The following is a 23,670-nucleotide window of genomic DNA, read 5'->3' on the forward strand; positions in this document are numbered from 1 at the left end:
TGCTGTTCCCTTTTGGGCTTCAACTCCCTGCTCTGGCTCAAAAAATGTTACCACGGTGAAAGTCTAAAAGAATGTGAAGTTTAATTCATAAGCTTCCTTTCTACCAAGGATTGCAGACCCTAATTAATTGCTCTCCAGTATTATCAACCTGTTTTTTGTTATATTTTTGTCCAGGCATTATAGTTTATACCACCTGCTCCATTGTTGCTAGCACCAGAAATCCCTAGTTGTATTTTTCCAGCATCCTATTATAAAAATGTTCTAATATACATAAAAATTGAATGATTTACAGTAGACTCCTACATACACACCACCTAAATTCTACCTTTGACCTTCAACTATACTTATTTTATCACACATTTATTCACTTGTTCATCCATCAGTCCATCTTATTTTCTGATGCACTTTAAAGTGAATCAACATATGTACTCCTGTATACTTCAGCATGTAGACATTGGTAGAGTTTGATTTTTAAAAAAATTTTTTTCTTTTAAGTTAAACTTACAAACAATAAAATGTACAAACTTTAAGTGTATATTCCCTGAATTTTAACAAACGTATTTTTGCAACCCAAGCCCTATCAAGGTATAGGAAATTGGCATTATTCTAGAAAATTCCCTCATGCTCCTTTTCAGTCAATTCCCAACCCTGGTCCCTAGGCGGAACCATTGTTTTCACTTGTTCCCACCGTAGATTATTTTTGCCTGTTCAAGGGCTTCAAATAAGTGAAATCGTACAGTAGGTGCTCTTTTTTCTTAAGGTTTCTATCATATAGGGTAATGTTTTTATACACGCTGTATGTATTGGTAATTTGTCCCTTTTTATTGATGAGTAATATTTCATTATATGAATATGCCATAGGTTATTGACTCTCCTATTGATAGACATTTGGACTCTAGTAATCAAAACAATCTGATACTGGCATAAGGATTGGTATATAGATCAGTGGAACAGACTAGATTGCCAGAAATATACCCACAGTTATATGGTCATTTGATTTTCAACAAAGACACCAAAGTAATGTAATGGTGAAAGAAAAGTATGATAAAAACTATTGGAATAAGTGGATGTCCATATGGAAAAAAAGTGAATCTTGATTCACACTGTACCAAAAAAAATTAATACAAGATGTACCGTATAAACATAAAATCTAAAACCCTAGAACTTTTAGAGGAAAATGTAAGAAAACATCCTTATGACTTGGGCATAGGCAAAGATTTCATAGGTTGCAAAAAGCAATACTATAAGAGAAAAATAGTATAAGAGAAAAAATTTATCGGTTGAACCTCATCAAAAGTAAAATCTTGTGTGCATCAAAGGGCACCATGAGGAAAATGAATAGGCAAGCAACAGATGTGGAGAAAATATTTGTAAAACATATATTTGACAAAGATCTGGTATCCAGGGTGTTTCCATAACTTTTTATCTCAATGAAAGAAAAGATTAACAACTCAGTAAAAATGAGCCAAATCTTTGACAGACCCTTCACAAAACAAGATATCTGAATGGCCAATAAGCACATGAAAAATTGTTTACCATTACCATTTACCAAAAAAAAAAAAAAAAAAAATTAAAACCACAGTAAGATATCATTTCAAACTCACCAGAATAGCTAACTCAAAAAAACTGATAATACCAAATAATGAGATGTGGTACAACCAGAGCGCTCATACACTGTGAGTAGGATGTAAAATGCAGCTTCTTATAAACTAAGCATACACCTACCCATACACCAACAATTCCACTCCTAAGTATTTCCTAAGATAAATGACAACATATGTCCACAAAAAATCCTGTACACAAATATTCATAGAAGCTTAATTAATAATGACCCTAAAACTGAAAACAGGCTGGATGCCCAAATGCGCCTTGAATGAATTGGCAGTTTACATACTTCTGTTAATGTTTTTCCTTTAACACTATTCACAGATAACTAAATATTCTCCCACAGTATAATTTATAATGGCTTGATGGCCATTTGATGGATCCCAGTGGTTTATTCGATCACTTGGTTTTAATCATTAAATCTTGTTTCTTTTTCTCATCTTGACTATTAAAATAATTATAATACAGGTCACATCTGGCTTTTTACAAACAGAAATTACCTGTATTTATTCAACAAATAAAATATTTTAAAGAGGTACTGAAATCCCACGGGTTTTATATACACCCCAGGAAAAGATGTTAGTGAAACAGCTCGGGCCTCAAGAGCTTTAGTGGAGGAAAACCCAGGGCCAAGCTCAGGCCATGGCAAAAGAAAAGTCCTGTCTGAGCCTGTGCGTGGTATAGCTCCCCCACTCTTCCTCCCACCCCAGAGATTCTGAGGCCTCAGAATCTTCCTTGTGGGAAGCCGTAGAGTGGCCACTCTGGTGCCAGTAGACAAACAAGGGCCAGAGATGGAGTCTGTCCTCAGAGAGCACACCTAGCTGAGTATAGGGCCTGGTTCAGAATCCAGGTCCAGGGAGCAGGGCAGATACTAGACCAGAGTCTCTTCCATTGAGTTCATTCCCAGGATGTTAGTGGAGAGCCTCAAATGACCATACATGTGCACAATGGGGTACCTTTATTCCTTTTGCGCCTGCTCATGAATGCCTACCGCCTAAGTAAGCCTACTCATCACCTTAGAGTCAGTACAGCCCTCCTGATACCAAGATGGGAAAGGGGAGAATGTGCTGTATTATGTGAATGTGGTTTGTCATGGTATTGGTTGGGAGTGGAATTGGTGAGAGGACATGGAAAGTGATATTTGGAGTCTTATAAAACCTTTATAACTCTGAGGTTGGATCTGGAACATTACCCAATTCCTATGATAATCTATTGTATGTTTATAAATTGCTAGGAGCTCAAATGCTCTCATAACAAAGAAATGATAAATTTTTGTGATGATGGATATGCTAATTGCCTTGATTTGATCATCACACATTTGTGAACATTGTCAGAATTGAATCGAAATGATCATGTGTGGCATACAATCATGTGTATCAAACTCTACAAAAAGTAAAGCCAGGAGGCTGAGAAGGGAGGGCACTCTTGCACACATGCCTATGATAAGAACTATTATAAAGACGCAAAAACTTTTGCCAAGGACTTTGCAACTGCACCTTGCTACATGAGTCACAAGGACAGCTAGCTGGATGTATAACAACATTTGTCTGACATTGTCTCCACTAATGAACTGGCGTCAAATCCTTTGATAAGCCTTTGTAACCAGTGTTCTCTTTGTTTCAAAACAAATTAAGCGTACTTTTTTCTTTTACCTTTAAAAACCTCTGTCTTCCTTTACTTCTCTGACTATGCACATATGGCATGCTTACTCCCATAGCAATGCCCAATTCTCAAATAAAACTTTTTCTTGGAGATTTGTCTCTATAATTTTTTTTTCCTTTTTGTCTTTTTTCGTGACCGGTAACGGGATTGCAACCCTCAGTGTCGCGCCCGCACCGCTACTGGCGACGGAATCACAACCCTTGGTGTCGCGCCCGCACCGCGCTCAACCAGTGAGCAGACCAGTCTCTATATGGGATCGGAACCCTCGGCGGGAGCGCCACTGCGCTCCCAAGCGCCGCACTCTACCGAGTGCGCCACTGGGCCGGCCCTCTATAATTTTTTTTTCCTTTTTGTCTTTTTTCGTGACCGGTAACGGGATTGCAACCCTCAGTGTCGCGCCCGCACCGCTACTGGCGACGGAATCACAACCCTTGGTGTCGCGCCCGCACCGCGCTCAACCAGTGAGCAGACCAGTCTCTATATGGGATCGGAACCCTCGGCGGGAGCGCCACTGCGCTCCCAAGCGCCGCACTCTACCGAGTGCGCCACTGGGCCGGCCCTCTATAATTTTTTTAACTTTAACACATTGAATTCATGTATTGAATATAACTCTGTACCCCATAAATATGTACATGTCAATTTTTAAAAAAAGAAGTCTCTTATTCTGATCTTCATGAGATGCAAAAATTCTCAAATTTAGAGAAGGCAATGTCAAAACAGCCATTATTTAAAAGGATGTGATTGCCCAGTGTAAGCAAAGATGTTGGGGTAAGAGGCACTCTCATATATAGCTGGTGAGAGTGCAAAGCTATTGGAAGGAATTTGGCATGTTCATTAAAAGACCTTATCAATATGTGTAAGAAATTCCATTTCTTACAGCCCATGGAAACAATTAAGAATGTTTACAACATTTTCTTTTCGGGTTATCAAAACTGTGTTTATAATAGTGGAAAATTAAAAGCAATCTTATCTGCACAGTTTCATAACTAAAGTCTAGATTTTCAAGATATGAGAGGCAGGAAAGGAGGCTATTCCAGATTGGGTTCTTCAGAAAGCCGACTGTGAGATAGAAATTTGTATGGAGGCTTTTGGTATCACAACCTGTAGAAGAGAAGAAAGCAGGATCGGGTGGCAGGAGAAGTTAGGCTGCTGTACAATCTCAGTAAGGGCATCAGCTGACCCCAGAAAGAGCCCCAGAGCTGAGACAGCCTTTCAAAATTACCATAACTTTGAGTGGGAGGGCCAAATCTTTGCCCCTACGTTGACCAGTCATGGTATGAGGGCTGTTCCAGGAACAAGGTGTACTCTTGGGCAAGGTGATTCTCTTCAGTTGAGGGCTGTCAGCAGCACTCTTAGCAGCTGGAGAGTAAATCCTTTGGTTCTGAAGGGAGGACCGGATGGCACAGTGTGACACCCACTACAGCCCACATCATTCACCATTTGCATTCACTTCTTCAAATAAGTTTTTGGAGAAGCAGCTCCAGGATTCTGTTGGGTCTCTTTTCCTAGAAGAAGCATAAGAGGCAGAGGGGTGGACTGCAGCCTCCCCTCTTGCTGCAGCTGATCTTAGAGCTGCAACCGACATTGTTTTCCTCCTCTGATATCCATTCTAGATGCTTCTCAACCTCAGCTAGCACTTCCACTGGTCTTGGTAGCTCACCGGGTGGCATAACCCACACACTCACCCGTGAGCTCCTGGTCACCATATGTTTCACAGGCTATGGCTGCTGCAACTATATATTTACTATCAAAATGGGGCAAGATAGTACCACGAGGCAATCTAGTATTAAAGTGTACGACCTGAATGCCAGACACATTCCTCCCTTCTCCCATTGTGTAACGATAGCCCAAACTCCTCTAATGATCAGGATTACATATCCCTGTCAGGATGGTGACTTCTCTTCTTGCTGGCTGGTCCCTTAGCAGCAGCTATAGTTTATAGCTCAAAAGGACTCTTGATGAGTTTCCTGAAGGAATTGTTCTGCCTTTGGAATCAGGCCATCTAAATCTGCAGAATCCAGGTCTGTGGGATAGGGAAGCACATAATCTTCAACTGGGTCACTGGGACTGATAGTAGGCAAGGACTCTCCTGATTCCACCCTTTGGTTCCCAGTCTGTGGATGCTTGCTGTCAGGAACACAACCTTATAAAGGTAGGTGATTTACAGTATACTTTGCACCCTGAGGATGGGGCCCCATCCTTGTAAAGTATTGTCTCCAAGGTGGCAAAACTCAGCTGCACCTTCAACGGGCCACTTCATCTCTCCACTGGCAGCTTCTTGGGATGTAGTATTTGACATAACCACTGGATCCCATTATAATTTGTACACTCTTTTACCTAATTTGCTATAAAGTGGGTTCCTTGGTTTGATGTGGTGTTACATGGAACCCAGTGCCAATGGGTCAAACACTCTGTAGACTCCAAGATAGTGAGTGGTTTTGACTGAGGCTCTGCAAGCAGTAAAGGCTAACATATACCCAGAGTATGGGTTGATTCCAGTCATATAAATTGCTGCTGCTTCCAGATAGAAGGGGTCCAATGAAGCCAAGATGCCACCAAGTGTCTTTCTCCCAGTTGGATGGTAATCATATTGGTACTTAGCATTTTTCTTTGTTGTGGGAAAATTGAACATTCAACAGTCACAGTAACTAGATTTGTCTTGGAAAGAGGCAGCACATGTTGTGGACGTATGTATAACCTCTATCTCTGCCACCATGGCCACTCCACTTATGTTTCCATTGTGACAGTACTGTGACTCATGACAGAAGATGGCTGACATCAGCTAAGATCATTGAGAGAAAGGAACCATCAGAGGTGAGCTTCACATTTACTTAGCATTTCCTCTGTGAGCAGTTTCCAGTTCATAGAGCCCAGGCAGAAATTAACACTGTTTCTGTAAGAGTTTAGGGGTGCCACTGGAAGATAAGAGGCAATATACTAGAGAAAGTAGCCCCCAAGTTTTCCTCAACTTTTCAATTACTCTTAAGCTGTACATAGTTAAAATAAGAGAAACCCCATAAAAAGCAGCACCAGAGGCTAAAAGCACAAGCACAGATCTCAGCAGCTGCCCAATTCTGGAAAGGCAGAAGTTACAGCTCAAGAGGAATCCCTGCCAGGTTAAAGAGGCTTGGTAAGCACCTGGCAGTTTCCATTGCGATCCCAGAAGGACAATGCTTTAGAAGTAAGGGCAAAACTGAAATAGTCCAACGTTAACAAAGCCTAAAGCTAATCAGTGAAATCAGATGATCCATTAATAGTCTAGCTATCTGCTAAAATAAAACGTAGCCTTCTTTGGAGGAAGATAAATTAGGGATCTCTACAATTTTTTCATCTATAATGTTTGGCATTAAATGAAATATTAAAAGTCATGCAGGGGATAAAAAATATCAGCTGACCAGATAGCAAGTAAAACAGACATAGGAATAGACCCAGAAGCAATTCAGCTACTGCAGTTAACAGCCAAAGATGTTAAAATAAACATTAATGTATTCAAGAAAAAAGAGAAAAGAATGGAGAATTTTTGAAGATAAGTATAATCTATATAAAAAGAGGATAAAAAATTCCAGAAATAAAGATTTGATTAAAATTAAGAACTCAAAATAGTTTAATAGATTAAAAACAGCATAATAGCTATTAGATAAAAGAAAGATAGGTAAGTAGAAAATAGCCAGTTTTATCTGCAGAAAGGTAAAAAAAAAGGGGGGGGGGATTACAGAGAACTTTAAGAGACATCTGGAACATGGTGAGAAGTTCTAACCTACTTATAATTAGAATTCTAGAATGAGGAAGAGAGAAAATGGGGCAAAAGCAATATTGAAGAAACCTGGCTGAGAATTTCTCCACACTGATGAAAGACATCATAGCAGAGTCTCAAGCAGCTCTACAAACCCTAACTCTGATTTTAAAACAAACAAACAAAAAAAACTCTCCACACCAAGGCACATCTCTTATGAAAAAACGTTTGAAAACCAAGAAAAAGAGAAAATCTGAAAAGCAGCTAGAGAGAAAGAAAAACAGCAAAATAACTCATAATTGACTTTTTAATAGAAACTCTGAAAGTCAGGAAACAATGAAATGTCATTTTATCTTGTGCTAAAAATCCCCAAAATGCCAGCTTAGAATGCTATTCCAAGTGAAAATATCTTCCTAAATAAATGCAATATAAAGATATTTCAGACAAAAGCTGAGATAATCCACTGGAATGGAACACTATGCTAAATGACAAAACAATCAGGTAGAAAGAAAAAAGATCCTATTTAGAATAAAGAACTTGAGGAAAGAATAAAGAGCACTAGAATAACTAAATATGTAAATATAAATGAACATTGCTTAAAACAATAATAGCATCTTTTGATGTTTAAACATATGTGTAAATAAAATATAGGATAACATTAGAGCAAAAGTCAAGGAGAAAACTATTAGTTCAATCTGGGGCTGAGAATCTGGGGACCACATTGAAATTCAGCCTATCACACCATGCAAACACTCACCAAAAATTAAAAAAAAAATTGTTTTTGGTTCATATTAATATCAGAAAAAGAATTTATGATTTATAAGAGTAGAGATAAAGAATACTACATATTGACAAAAGAGTCAATTCAACAGGAAAATATAACAATATTAAACTTTTTTGTTTGTTTGTTTGTCCTTTTTGAGACCGGCCGCACTGCGCTCAGCCAGTGAGTGCTGTGAGCGCACCGGTCATCCCTATATAGGATCTGAACCCGCGGTGGGAGCGCTGCTGCGCTCCCAGTGCCGCACTCTCCCGAGTGCACCATGGGCTTGGCCCACAATATTAAATTTTTATGCACTAAATAATATAGCCTCAAAATATATAATCATTGATAGAAATAAAAGAAAAAAGGTAAATACACAATCACAGTTGGAGATTTGAAGACACCATTCTTGGTGGCTCACAGGACAAGCAAAAAGTAAATGACTTAGAATAGGGAAGATTTACAAAACATTATTAACCAACTTGATCGAATCAATATTTATACAACATTACATCTAACTGCAGGCTTTTCAAATGAAAATTCTTACTTCCACATTATTTTCAATTGAATATTGAACATTACCCAAAATAGACCAGAGACTGGACCATAAAGTAAATCTCAACAAGTTTGTAATGATTGAAATAATGCAGTGTGTTCTTTGACCACAGTGTATTTAAGCTAGAAATCTATGATATATAATAAGAAAATACACAAATGCTTTAAAACTAATGAATATACTTCTACATAACCAAAGGTCAAGGTAGAATGATAATGAGCTCAGAAAATACTTGTTATCAAATGACACAAAAAATGCAACATATCAAAATCTGTGAACAGAAAAAGTAATACAAAATGGATTGCAGGCATATACACAAAATCTAAAACCATATACTTTCTAGAAGAAAACATAGGAGAAAAAAACTTCAGAATCCTAGGTAAGGTGAAGATAGAACCAAAAAGGTATTATCCAGAAAAAAGAAATGATAAATTAATATCCATCCAAATCAGAAATGTCTGCTCTTCAAAAGACAACACTAAGAAAATTTAGGTCCTAGGCAAGGAGCTATGGGCCACAGCCCCCTCTACCTGGAAGCAGGCAAGAAAGCATGCCCAGCCTCTAGGATAAGAACTGAGGGCCATAGCCTTCTCCACCCAAAAGCAGGCAAGCAAGCATGACAAAAACACCAATTCCACATGGGTGGCCCACCATAGCCATGGCTGTGGCAAAAGCAGCTCAAAGCCACAGCAGTGGCAGCCACCATAGAGGTGGCCCACTGGTCCCTTGACTGCATTAACACAAGAAGAGTCATCAGAGGAGACCAGAAAGGAGAGGATGTCTCTGTCCTCAAAGCCCACTCCAGAGTAATAGAAGCAACTGCTCCATCAGATGACCAGACGTCAATGTAGAGATACTACAAATATGAAAAACCAAGAAAATATGATGCTACCAAAAGAATACAGTAATTCTCAAATACCAGACCCAATAGAGCAGGAAACTCTAGAAATGACTGAAAAGGAATTCTGAGCAACAATCTTAAGGATACTCACTAAGATATGAGAAGACTCAGACAACATAATGAAATGAGAAAAAAAATCCAGGGTATGAAGGAGGAAATTTACAAAGAGATTAATAACTTTTAAAAGAATGTAACGGAACTCATGGAACTGATTCACTCAACAAAATAAAAAACACAAGTGATAGCTTAAACAGTACGTTAGAACAAGCAAGAGAAAGAATTTCTGATCTTGAAGATAGTCTTTTCAAAATAACCAAGGTGGACAAAAAAAAAAAAAAAAAAAAAAAAAAAAAAAATTTAAAAAAAAAAAAAAAAAAAAAGAAAACCTCAGACAGCTAGCAGACAACCTGAAGCACACAAATATTCGAATCATGGGTGTTTCAGAAGGGAAGGAGAAAGGAACAGGCATGGAAAACCTATCCAACAAAATAACAGAAAACTTCCCAGGTATAGGGAGATACATGGGCCTTCAGATCCAGGAGACTCAAAGATCCGCAGATTCAACCCAAAAAGATCCTCTCCAAGACACATTATAGTCAAACTGGCAAAGCTCAAAGACAAAAAGAGTCTTTTTAATTTTATTTTTATTTTTACTTATTAAGAATATTCATGAGATACAAAGCTAATTGTCACCCCTCCTGCCCATGATGTGAGGGCCAGATTCACGCTGGGGGCAAACCCACCACCAGAAATTACCTTTGCACCCCTGAAAAGAGAGTGTTAAAAGAAGCAAAAGAAAAGCGTCAAGTCACCTTTAAGGGAGCCCCTATCATAATATAACAGCAGACTTCCAACAGGAACTCTACTGGCCAGAAGAAAATGGATGATATATTCAAAATATTAAAAGAAAAAAATTCCAGCCAAGAATACTACATTCATCTGCGCTATCCTTCAGAAATGAGGGAAAATAGTGTATTTTCCAAACAAAAACTGCAGGAATTCACCACTAGACAACCAGCCCTACAAGAAATCCTCAAGGAAGTCCTACATCTACAATCAGAAAAATGATAATCACTACCACAAATACACAAGAAAGAACAAAACCCATTGGTAGAACAAAAATGTAAATGAGAAAGAGAAACAAACTAAGACCACCACAAAAAGCCATACTGACAATGTAATAATGCCTCTCCTTTATTTTTGACTTTAGTAATTTCAGTCTTCTCTCTTTTTTCTTGGTCAGTCTAAAAGGTTTGCAAATTGATATTTTTAAAGAATCAACTTTTGGCCTTGTTGATTTGTTTTTTAATTCCCTATTTCATATATTTCTGTTGTAATGTTTATTTCTTACTTATATTTGCTTTTGGTTTAGTTTGCTCTACTTTTTCTATTTTTTTAAGGCAGAAGTTTACATTACTGACTTGCGATTTTTCTTTTCTTATTTTTAATATAGGTGTTTACACAAATAAATTTTCCTCTAAGCACTGCATGAGCCCTGCATCCTATAAATTTTGATATGTTGTGCTTTGATCTTTATCTAAAGTACTCTATAATTTCCCTAAGATTTTTCTTTTTGCACATTATTTAGGAGAATGTTGTTTAATTTCCACACATTTGTGAGTTTTCTAAATTTCCTTGTTATTGTAGTCAGAAAACATATTTTCTAGGATCTTAGTCTTCAAAAAAAAGGAAAAATTTAAAGAAACAAAAAGTTCATGGGAAGACTTCCATTATCTTTCAATTCTATTTTTCTACAAAGTTTTTGAAGTGCCCTTGTATTCTATTGTTTTATTGATTTTTAATGCAATTTATATTGCTAAATGTAGATATTTAATTTCCATTCTTGATTTCTTTTTATTAAGTGGACTTACTGATTTGCTTAGAAATTAATTTGCCATTGAACGTTATTCATCTTCCTCTGTTGAAATTAATTTGATATTTGCATGCTTTTGGGAGACTTTACAGAGCTATTTCAAACTGTAGAGATTATAAAATGAAACATATAAATTAAAAAAATTTAAATGAAGCTGAAAACTGAGAGAAAATATTTGCAATATACCTATTTGATAAAGGACTTGTATTCAGATTATGTAGGGAACACTTACAACTAAATAGTAATACTTAAAATGGGCAAGAAATTTAAACAAATTCTTCACAAAAGAGAGATAAATTGCCCTTAAGCACATGAAAAATGTTCAACCTAATTAATCATAAGAGAAATGCAAACTAAAACCACCATGAAGCATTACTACATGCATTAAAAGTTAAAAAAAATTTTTTTTAAATACTGATAGTACCCAGAATTAGCAAGACTAGGAGTAACTGGAACACCCATACGTTGTTTGAGGGTTGGAAAATGGTACAAACACTTTGGAAAACAACTAGAGAGGTTCTTATAAAGTTATACATATATATACCATATGATGTAGCAATTCCAAATCTATAAATGTATGCAATATAGAAATGTTTACACATAAAATTGTATGCAAATGTTGTCACAGGTGTTTTTGTCTGTTGAGTGTTGCTGTAACAGAATACTTGAGGCTGGGTAATTTATAAAGAATACTTGAGGTAAACCAAACATAGAGGTTTATTTGGCTCATGATCCTGTTGGCTGCAAAGCCAAAGACTGGGCAGCTGCCTCTGCTGTGGGCCTCATGCTGCATACACCCCGGTGCAAAGTGGAAAGGGAGCAGGCTTGTGCAAAGAGATCACTCGATGACAGAGGGAGCAAGAGAGAGAAAGCAAGGAAGCCACACTCTTTTTAACAACCTGTTCTTGCAGGAAGTAACTTTTTCCTGGGTGAGAACTCACTTACCTCTGTGGGAGGACATGAATCTATTCATAAGGGATTTGCCCTTATGGCCCAAACACCTCCCAGTAGGCCCCACCTCCCAACACCATCACATTGAGAATCAAATTTCAACAAGAGTTTTGGTGGGGCCAAACCACATCCAAACCACAGCAGCAGGTTTATTCTTGATAGCATCAAACTGAAAACAACTGAAATGTCTATCAATGGCTAAATGAATAAACTGTGGTATATTAATACAATGGGATGCTATTCAGAAGTAAAAGAGAATGAAATACTGACACACACCATGTACATGAATCTAAAAACTTTATGCTGATTTGGAGTTGGAGCTCCTAAAAATAGATAAAGACAACTTTGTGCTGAATGAAAGAAGGTAGAGACAGAAGAGTACATACTGTATAATTCCATTTATATAAAGTCTGGAAAAGATACTCTAATCTATATCAACAGAAAGCATATTTATGGCTTCTTGAAGTCAGAAATAAAGCATTGTCCAGGAAAGAATACAGAAAAAATTGGGGGGTGATGAAAACGTTCTTTATTTTGATTGTGATGGTGGCTATACAGGTGTATAAATTTGCTAGAACTCATTACAAGTAAAGTCAAATTGGGTGCAATTTGTTAAATATAAATTATGTCTCAATAAACGTGATAAAAGTCTATTTGATGAAGCTAAATAGGTACTTATCTAGAAATGTATAGGGTTAAATACAAATATTAGCAAAACAGAAACGTTAAATGTCAATTATCTAAGATTTTTTTCCCAAGAAACTAGAAAAATAGTGAATCATACCCAAATAAAGCACATAGGAGGAAATAAAAGAACATGAATCAATAAAAAGGAAATTAGTTGTATGACAGCTCAGAGGTGGTTTTTTAAAACAAAGATTAATGTTAAATCCCTAGAAAGCCTAATCAAGAAAACAAAAAGAGAGTACACAAATTACCAATACCAGGACTTAAAAAGGAAGCATCACTTTAGATCCTACAGATATTAAAAATTTAACAAGCAGATATTATGAAGTACTTAAGGCCAGTTATTAAATATTCTGATAAAATGATATGAAAAAAATTTTTAAAAACTTTTCAAAAGTTACATGAGATAGAAAATCTGAATAATCTTATGAGTACCAAAGTAATTGAGCCCATACTTTAAAACTTTCCTACAAAGAAAACTCCTGTCCCAGATGGTTTCACTGGTGATTTTTACAGAAAATATTTATGGCAAAAATAATAGCAACATCAATAATGCCTATCTTACACAAACACTTCCAGAGGACCAAAAACAAAAACACAAAAATAAAAAAAGCAAAACAAACAAAAAAAAGAATTCTCAATTCATTTTATGAGCCCACAAATATCCTGATATGAAGCCTGACAAGGCTATTACAAGAAAAAAAATATGAGATAATATGAACATAGACATAAGATCCTATATAAAATATCAATAAATTGAATTCAACAATATATATTTTAAAAATACATAATGACCAAATTGAATCTACTCCAGGAATGTAAAGATGCTTTAACGTTCAAAAACCAATCCATGTAAATGAACTTTGAGGACATTATGCTAAATGAAAAAAGCCAGTCACAAAAGGACAAATACTACATGATTCTACTTATATGATACCTAGAGTGTGAAATTCATAAAGACAGAAAGTAGAATGGTGGATTGCTGGAGTAGAGGGGGCGGTGGGGAATGGGAAGTCTAATGCGTTGAGTTTCTGCTTTGCAAGATAAAGAGCTCTAGAGGCAGATGGTGGTGGTGGTTGTGCAATATGACTTAATACAACTGAACTGCATGCATAATAATGGCTAAGATGGTAAATTTTATATTATGTGTTTTTTATCACAACTTGGAAAATTTGAAAAAATCAATACATATAATTCAAGCATATTAAAAGAATGACAAAAGCCATAATTATCTGAATAGTTGCAAAAAATGTATTGATGAAATTCAACAACTTTCTATGATAATCAACTCCAGAAAAAGAGGATTTGAGAGGAACTTCCTTAATTTGACAGAGGTTATACTGTAGCAACAATCAGAAAATGAAACTGAAATAACAGCATTTATAACCTCAATAACATCAACTATATTTGACTAATCTAACAAAATTTCAATAATTGAAAAATACAACAAAACCTTTACAACTGAAAAAATGTAAAATTTCTACAATGCAAAAATACAAAAATTGATGAATTAAAATATCTCTATAAATGAAAAGGCAGATGTATCGTGCTCATAGACTGGATGTCACAATATTGATAAGGTGTCCATTCTTCCAAAATTAATCTATGTATCTGATGTAATGCCAATTAAAATCCCAGCTTTTTGGTGTGGGGTAATAGGCCAAACAAACAAAAACCATTAAAAATGGTATAGGAAAATACCAAGGACCTAGAATAGCAGTGACAATTTCAAATAAGAACAAAATTAAAAAAACACATACTACCATTTTTCATTAAGAACACTTAGTATTAATAGTAAACAAGCAGAAAAATGGAACAGAATAGTCTAGAAGAACCTCATATATATGATCATCGGATTTATCATAAATGTACCATTACAACCCAAGAGAGGAAGATGATCTTTTCAGTAAATGATGTTGAATAAATTGTATATTTGTATGAAAATATTGATTTTTGACCTCCACCCTATGCCATACATAAAAATTAATTTCAGATGGACCATAGACATAAAAGTGGAAAGTAAAACAGTAGATATGCAAAAGAGAGTTTAGGAAATTATCTTTATAACCTTTAATTAGGAAAAGATTCCTTAAACTGTGCAAAAAAGCAATAATCATAGAAGGTAATTATCAAAATTAATTATTATTCATCAAAAGACATCATTTAGATAGTAAAAAGGCAAGCTGCACATGGAGAGATGATATCTGTAATACAAACCCCTAAAATATAGCTTGTATCTGGAGTATATAATGAATCCTACAAATGAACAAAAAGTCAGATTTCTCAGCTTAAAAAATGGGCAAAGGTCTTGAATAGGCAATTTGCAACAAGATATTCAAAAAGCCATAAGTACCTAAAAGGGGGCTCAACATTATTAGCCACTGAGGAAATACGTATTAAACCTATAATGAGATACCAGTACACACTAGAACCAGGCTTTGGCACCTTACCACTCCATTGAAACTGCTCTAATCAAGATGGCCTGTGTCATTCCCATCTCCTAACCCAACGGACACTATTCAGTTCTTATGTTATTTGAACCTGTTGACCATGCTTCTCTTCTTTAAATATTTGCCTCCAAGGCAGAAAGGGGAGGCAGGGTTTAGATGCGGTTAAGATTAGGAGGCAGAAAGGGGCAACCATCAGAGCTGACATATGTCAACTGCTTGACAGCAGGGCTTAAGAGTAGTATTTCAGGGTCTGACCCCCAAACTTTTCAGTCAGAAAGTGGTACACTAACTACATACAAAGATCATAAGTCTCTTAGTAATAGTTAATAAATTTCACTATTAATATTTAATCAGAAATGGTAATTTTAACCACAATGTCAAATTATTCACTTATAATGTGAGACAGTTCATATTATTCATCCAATATTCCCTTCCCAGTATTAAATACTACTTATCCTGGCATGGTGGGAAGGGTATTTAATCTTATTTCCTTAGCCTCCTCTGAAGTGCAGCTCATCACACCTTGTTCTTTTTAATATCAGGGTCATGGTCTGGTAGGGCATTCTGGTATCAGGGCCACAGTCCCTGAGTTCCCATCTTAACTCCAGACCTCTCCTAGTATTCGCAGAATTTCCAAGCCCTTATTTATAGCCTTGGAGTTCTTGGCTGTTTCCCCTCTGTACACTTCATCACGCAAGGTTCTGAGGCTGTATGCAGGCCTATCTGCCAAGACACCTACTTTTGCCATTGTGACCTTTCTTTTTGTGTCATGTCAAAAGTGAAACTTCTTTCTGAGGCTTGTGATCTTCTGGTCTACAGACTGGACACAAGTTCCAGATATTCTTGGATACATTTTTCATTAATCTGCAATTTCCATCACCTCCTCCAAATGAAACTTCATGGGGTGGGAGGAATGAGGTGCTGGGTAACTTCTTTGGAATCCAGGCAACATCAGAACCAATTCTTATGCTCTCAGATCCATGAGTGCTCCTCCCCCAGCAATGTAGAGCCAGCATTTAGGGTAGTTCCAAGGACACAGTGGTGTCCAATAAATTAGCTTCACAAGAAAAAAGGTTTCTCCCTTTTATGTAAATATTACATGCTCATTTTAAAGAAAAACTTTAAAACACAGAAAAGCACAGAAAATACAGTCAAACAAACAGAAAACACCTGATGCTCCACCAACCCTGAAACAACCATCATTAGCTTTTTGGAGACCATCAGTTCATTCATCTCTCTCAAAAGTTCACATAAATACATAACATTACATATACATTTTTACACCATACATGCTGCTACATTTACATTTTCCATATTTATATTTGTCTCCCTTCCCCCTTATCCCAACTTCTTTTCTCCCTCCCCTGCAGTAACCAATATTAACAGCCTGGTGGATATTCTCCCATACCTGTCTCCACACACATCTAATCATGTACACACATAAATACATAATACATGGTTGTGATCATTACTTTAACAAAAATGAAATCTTGAATACATACAGCTGTTATAAAGCAATTATTTACCTAAACATTATGAAAACCCATTGAAATCAGCTAGTATAGATAGCTAAATTATGCTAAAGCATAATATGGATATATCAAAATTTATTCAACCATTCCCCTATTAATGGACATTCATTTTGTTTCCAGTTGGGGCCTTTTTTCCCTCTCCACAAAAAGTACTTCAACAAACATCTTTACTTGTATTCTTATGCATTGATGCTGCTTTTATTTCTATGGACAGATTCCCAAAAGATTCCTGGATCAATGGGTATACATATCGTAAATTTTAAAATATATATTGCCACATTGCTGGTGGAAATATAAGTTATACAACTTTTAAGGAAGAGTACATGGTTTTTTTCAAGCCCTACTAGCAAAGGGTCTCTTAATTTTTGCCAACTCCATGAAGTTGAAGTTCCATTTAATTGGTCATTTTAATTTGCATTTCCCTGAGTACTATTTAGGCTCCAAATCTTTTCATAGGTTAATGGCCATTTGAATTGCTCTTCTATGAAGAGCCATCCAGTCAGTCCAGATGAATTAGAGACTTAAGTATAAAATATAAAACTACCAAAACATTAGAAACAAATTTAGGATACTCTGTATAACCAACGGATTAAAAAGACTCCTTTTAATTAAAAAGAGTAAATCAAGAATCTAAAAAGGAAAAACATTTTACTATAAAAATAAAAATGTGACTTTACTATATAAAAAATATAAAGACAAATGCTAATTAAGAAAAACATTTGCGGCACAAATAACAAAGTATTATTAGCTAAAATATATTTTAAAAGCACCTCAACATTTATAAGAAAAGACAGGTAAACCAATAGAAAAATAGGCAAATATATGTATTGGCAATTAACTGCAGATAATTTGCTGAATGAATATGAAATCTAAATGAAGGCTTTCATTTGTCAATTACTTTTCTGTAGTGTGAATGTTCTTACAACTTCTAAGATTTAATATGATTAAATGCTTTTCCACATTAACTATGCTTGCAGAGTGTCTCTTTAGAGCATATTTTCTGGTGAATTTCTCTTGACAATTTCCCCACATTTATAAAATACAGCTTATAAGACACTTCTTACAGAGTTGATAGCTGGATAAATGACTGTTCTCTATATTAACTGAGTCTCTCTCTGATGTATTCTTTGATGTACAGTAAGGCTTGAGCTACTCCTAAAGGCTTTTCCACATTCATTACATTTATAGGGTTTTTCTCCAGTATGCATCCTCAGGTGTACAGTAAAATCTGAGTTAGTTCTGAAGGCTTTTCCACATTCTTCACATTTATAGGGTCTCTCCCCAGTATGAATTCTCTGATGTAGAGTTAGCTGTGACAGAGTAATACAACCTTTTCCACATTCCTTACAGGTATAGGGTTTTTCTCCAGTGTGTGTTCTCCAATGCACAGTAAGGTATGAACCCCTCCTGAAGGCTTTTCCACAGACATCACACTTATAGGGTTTCTCTCCACTATGGATTTTCTGATGTTCTGTGACATGTACCATCTGGCTAAATGCTTTCCCACAGTCATTACATTTAAACGGTTTTTCTCCAGTATGTGTTCTCTGATGGGTATTAAAGCCTGAGTTACTTGTAAAAACTTTCCCACATTCATTACATTTATAGGGTTTCTCTCCAGTATGCCTTCGTTGATGCACAGTAAGCTGGGATGTATTAGTGAAGGCTTTCTCACATTCATTACATTTATATGGTTTTTCTCCAGTATGGGTCCTCTGATGCACAATAAGGTATGATTTTGTCCTGAAGGATTTTCCACAAACATAACATTTATAGGGTTTCACTCCAGTATGAATTTTCTGATGCTCCTTGAGATTTACCATTTTGGTGAATGCTCTCTCACAGTCGGTGCATTTATATGGTTTTTCTCCAGTATGAATCCTCTGATGTACAGTTAGGTGTGACTTTATTCTGAAAGATTCCCCACATTCATTACAAAGATAAGGTTTCTCTTCAGTATGAATACGCTGATGTATAATTAGAGATGAAGAACGCATGAAGGCCTTTCCACATTCATTACATTTATAAGGTTTCTCTCCTGTGTGCATTCTGTGGTGCACAGTAAGACATGAATAATTAATAAATGCTTTCCCACATTCATTACATTTATAGGGTTTTTCTCCTGTATGAATTCTCTGATGTTCTGTGAAATTTGCTATGCGATTAAATGCTTTCCCACATGCATTACATTCATAGGGTTTTTCCCCAGTATGAGTTCTTATATGTACAATAAGGCTTGAATTACTTCTATAAGCTTTCCCACATTCATTACATCTAAAGGGTTTCTCTCCAGTATGAATTCTCTGATGAACATTAAAAATTGTGGTATTCTTGAAAGATTTCCCACATTCATTGCATTTATATGGTTTCTCTTCAGTATGGGTCTTCTGATGTACACTAAGATATGATTTATTCCTAAAGGCTTTCCCACAATCATTACATTTGTAAGGTTTCTCGCCATTGTGAGTTTCCTGATGTCTTGCAAGTTTTGATTTATCACTAAAAGCTTTCCCACATTCACTACATTTATAGGGTTTCTCTCCAGTTTGAATTCTTTGGTGCTGATTAAGACGGGCACACTGGCTAAAGGATTTTCCACAGACATTGCACTGATAAGGTTTCTCCTTAGTATGAATTCTCTGATGTACCATAAGTGATGAAGAAGCAATGAAGGCCTTTCCACATTCATTACATTTATAGGGCTTTTCTCCAGTGTGAATTTTTTTATGCTGACTAAGATATGAAGGCTGGCTGAATGTTTTCCCACATACATTACATTCATAAGGCTTTTCTTTAGTGTGAGTTCTCTGATGTTGAATGAGTAATGACCTATAACGAAAGGCCTTTTCACATGTACTACATTTATAGGGTTTTTCTTTATTACTGGATTTTTTCCCCAAGGTAAGTTCTGAAGTCTGCCTTATGGCTTTACTGCCTTCTGTATCATTGCTAATTATCTGCCCCAAATGGGTATCTGTAATCAAATCTAAATTTTCTGTGAAATTTTCCTTATGTGTTTGACATTTGCTGTGGGGCTCTTCTGAGATAACTCCTGGTTCCGGAATAAGAACAGATCCAAATCTAAAGCCTCTTTGACCAGTGGAAATTTTCTTGTACATAACTATTCTTTGACTCAAATAACTCTGCTGAGTATTTTGCATTCTCAATATCCTGTCATTCCATTTCCATAATCCTCCCATTCTGGAATCCCATAGATCATTCTTTGTGACTTTCTCCACTATGGCTTCCTGTGATAAATCTTCAGAAATATCCTCTGTTAGTATAATATTCTTTGTTGCACATTTGGTCTCCAAGTCTAGGGGAATAAAAGAGAAAAATCAAGTAACTCCTATTTTTCTAAGCTAAGGAAATCTCACTAAACAGGATAATAAAATGAAAAATGGGCTGATAATGAATATAGTTTTGACTGCTTGAAAATTGACCCTGTTTTCTAGAAAGAAGAAGGTAGGGTTAAGGGAAGCTTGTTGAGCAAAGAACCAGAGTATCAAATTCAATGAGATTTTCCTCTAATAAAAAAATTCATTCATGGTAACCCACTAGATTGTAAGTCTCTAGAATATTCCTTTTCTCATTCCCTTTAGAGCCAACTTCTTTAAAGCATTCCTCATAAATTGACAATACTTCCTTACTTCCCATTTATTCCACAAACCAGATATCTGTCCCCAGCCATAGTTTCTTTCTATTTGTCTCCTTCTTGGTTGACCAGCCTTTGTTATGAGGGCTTTCTCAAATTTCTCTGGCAGAACAGTTAAGACTTTATACATATCTTTTCAAATGACTTTTACGGAAGACCATACTATATAATCAAGAGCAGCTTTTGCTGCTTTTTTATGTACCCAACAACATCTTTGAGGCAGACATAAATTAATTTTTTAAAAAAATTCTACTGTGGGGTGCAGGTCTTACAACTTGCTTGTATATGCAATTTAATATTTTATTTTTAACACTTTTAGACTTTTTAAAATTTCTAATTTGTTTTCAGGTAATTACAGTAAATGTTTACAAACAAATCAGACCAAAACCTCTTGTAGACAGTAGAATGGCTTTATGACTTTAAAACTCATTTTTAATCAAGAAATTTCATCTGTTATTTTGCTTTTGTAAAATTTAATTTTCTCTTTCTATCTTGGGGCCTGTGGGTTGGTAGTTCGGGCCTCTCATAAAAATAAATAAATGAACAAACAAATAAATTGGGGGGGGGACACAACAAAAAGAGGACACAACAATCATAACAATTTCTTGAACTTGTTTAAGACAGTTGAACAGATATGATGTTGACTGGGGGGAGGGGGCAAAGGGAGGAAGGAAAAGGAGAAACTGGTAAAAGGACACAAAACTCAACTACACTGTATATTGATAAATTAAAAGAAAAAAAATATCAAAAAAATTAATTTTCTGTCATGATATTGTTGTTATTTTTAATAATTCTTTTCTTTTACATTTACATAGTTTTAGTTAACTTCAGCATATTTTTTTTGTCCTAGGACATTATATTGCCAATATCTGACAAAAAAAATTTTGTTGTCAGAATAGAAGCTATAGAAAACACATTTATAACATCAATTTGGGATTCAGGAACTAATAAAACATATTAAATGTGAAAAGGAAATGAATTTGAAAAGCAGACAAATTTTCTATAAAATATACTAAAATTATGAAAGCTTTGGGTGCAGAAAAGTTAATTAGAAATTAAAATTTTTCTTCAATAAATTTCCTTGCATAAACTTCATTAATATATGTGAGCCTAAGTTCTCTTCTTTCTGAAGTAAAAGTAAAATGTCAATTTCAAACAACATGAATAAAAAACAGAAAAAAAGGGCTGGCCCGGTGGCGCACTGGAGAGTGTGCCGTCTGGGAGCGCAGCGGCGCTCCCGCCGAGGGTTCGGATCCCATGTGGAGACCGGTTCCCGCTTACTGGTTGAGTGCGGTGCGGGCGCAACACCGAGGGTTGCGATCCCGTTGCTGGTCCTCGGTGCGGGCGCGACACCGAGGGTTGCGATCCCGTTACCGGTCAGTAAAAAAGACAAAAAGGAAAAGGAAAAAAAAAAATCAGAATTACTAAATCATCGTTTTTATATGGTTTGCTGCATAAACATAGAACTAGAACGAAATACAACTAGAATACGGTTGCAACCATTGCAAGTAAGTGAAAAGAAATATTACTATATTTTCTACTATGAAGTCTTTTATTGGATGAATAATTACCTATTTTTCTTAATCAGCTGGGTACAATTGTAAGGATAAATAACTCTCAACCCTTATATCAGATAAGAGAGTTTGGGTCCATATGGATCTTTAATAAGAAAATACACAAAATCTTGTGGATGAGTGTTTACATTCAGTCTCAGTTTTGGAGCCTAACTTAGTGCCTGAGATATTGTAGGCATTTGCTGAATGAATGACTTATACTAACTAGTAAGTCTCAACCTCTGGATGAAGAACCTTTACATAACAATTATAGTATTCTTAGTATCTGGGGTTAAAAACATATATCTTTGCAAAAAAAAAACTCACCGCGCTCAGCCAGTGAGCGCACTGGCCATCCCTATATAGGATCCAAACCCACGGTGGGAGCGCCACTGCGCTCCCAGCGCTGCACTCTCCCGAGTGTGCCACGGGGCCGGCCCCAGACTAAGTAATCTTGACCAATACTATTGCTAAGTACGATTAGAAGAGGTGGACAAAATAAAGAGAAAAAAATCTGTTTGGAAGCCACTAAAAACTGCCAAGGCTTAAAGAGTTACAAGGAGAAGAATGGAACCCAAAAAATGGATCCTAGTACTTGGTGCCATTTTCCCCAACAGATGTCTGCTAATTCTCTAAGAAATGACTGAGAGGCTGAATGGGTACATAGAACTTTTAATAAAACAGACAAAGATCTAAATTTAGGTCCACCAAAGAGAACAGTCCTGGAACCCCTATGTTTTGGATGGAGCCTCAGTGTGATATGCCCTAAGAATAGATGACTAAGAAACAGACCAGCCTGCTCAAGAAATAAAACCCAGCTCATTCAAATTTCTAACTGAATGAAGGTGACTGAGGGTTGTTAGAGCTCGAGCCCCTAGTCTAGAAGTCCACCAAAAGCAAACATAAGTCCTCTGTGGGAAAAATTACATAATTCAGAACCTAAATTATTGCTATAGGTTTTCATAGTCAATGCTTAATAGTCAATCAAAATTAATAGGTATATATACCTATATACAAGGAGACAAAAGTCACATGAGAAAAAAATTAAGAGGAAAAAATAAATAGAAGCAGATCTACAATGAATCCAGATAACTGAGGTCTCAGACATAAACTTTAAAATAACTATAATTATATTCAAGAAAATAAGACAAGATTAACAATTTCACCAAAGAACAGCTGGAAAGTCTAAAATATAAACCAAATGGAAATTCTAGAGATGAAAAATAAATAAAGGACTCATACTATGGGCTAAATACATAGCAGGTACAGTACATAAGAGAGCAAAATAGATGACAGGTCAATAGAAAATATCCATATTGAAGTACAGAATGATGAAAAATTTGAAAACACATTTAAAAAGCACAAGAGACATACAGGATAGTGAAAAAGTCTACCATAAGATGTAGTTAGAGTCCTAGAAGGCTAGAAAGAGAAATGAGAGAGAATAAACAAAATCAAATTCAAAGAAATAATGTCCAAGAATTTTCCAAGACAGATTAAAAAAAGTCACAAATTTTAGAAGCCAAAGGAACCTCATGCATGAGAAATACAAAGATAATTATACTAAAACACACAGTAGTAAAAATGTTGAAAACTAAAATCTTAAAAGCAGCCAGAGAAAAAAAGATTTCTTTCAAGGGGCAACAATTAGAGGTTGCCAACTACAGCCAAATCTGGCCCATTATTTGTTTTCATGTGGCCAGTGAGATAAAAGTGGTTTCTACATTTTTAAATGGTTGAAAAATATAT

At 35.9% G+C, this 23,670-nt stretch overlaps 1 protein-coding gene across 4 annotated transcripts in view; it reads right to left on the minus strand.

Moving 5' to 3' along the window:
* Window positions 1–12,556: 12,556 nt before the first annotated feature.
* LOC103592994 (zinc finger protein 624) overlaps window positions 12,557–23,670 on the minus strand; it is a 30,492-nt gene continuing 19,378 nt past the window's right edge. For all 4 annotated transcript variants that reach the window (XM_008575905.1, XM_008575904.1, XM_008575903.1 and 1 more), the window contains one exon: window positions 12,557–20,029. In XM_008575905.1, the coding sequence (XP_008574127.1) occupies window positions 17,808–20,029 (2,222 nt within the window). In that variant the 3' untranslated portion in view covers window positions 12,557–17,807. The remainder of the gene's footprint in view (window positions 20,030–23,670) is intronic.

Source organism: Galeopterus variegatus, unplaced genomic scaffold, assembly GCF_000696425.1.
Source record: "Galeopterus variegatus unplaced genomic scaffold, G_variegatus-3.0.2 Scaffold1255, whole genome shotgun sequence".
Classification (NCBI taxonomy): domain Eukaryota; kingdom Metazoa; phylum Chordata; class Mammalia; order Dermoptera; family Cynocephalidae; genus Galeopterus; species Galeopterus variegatus.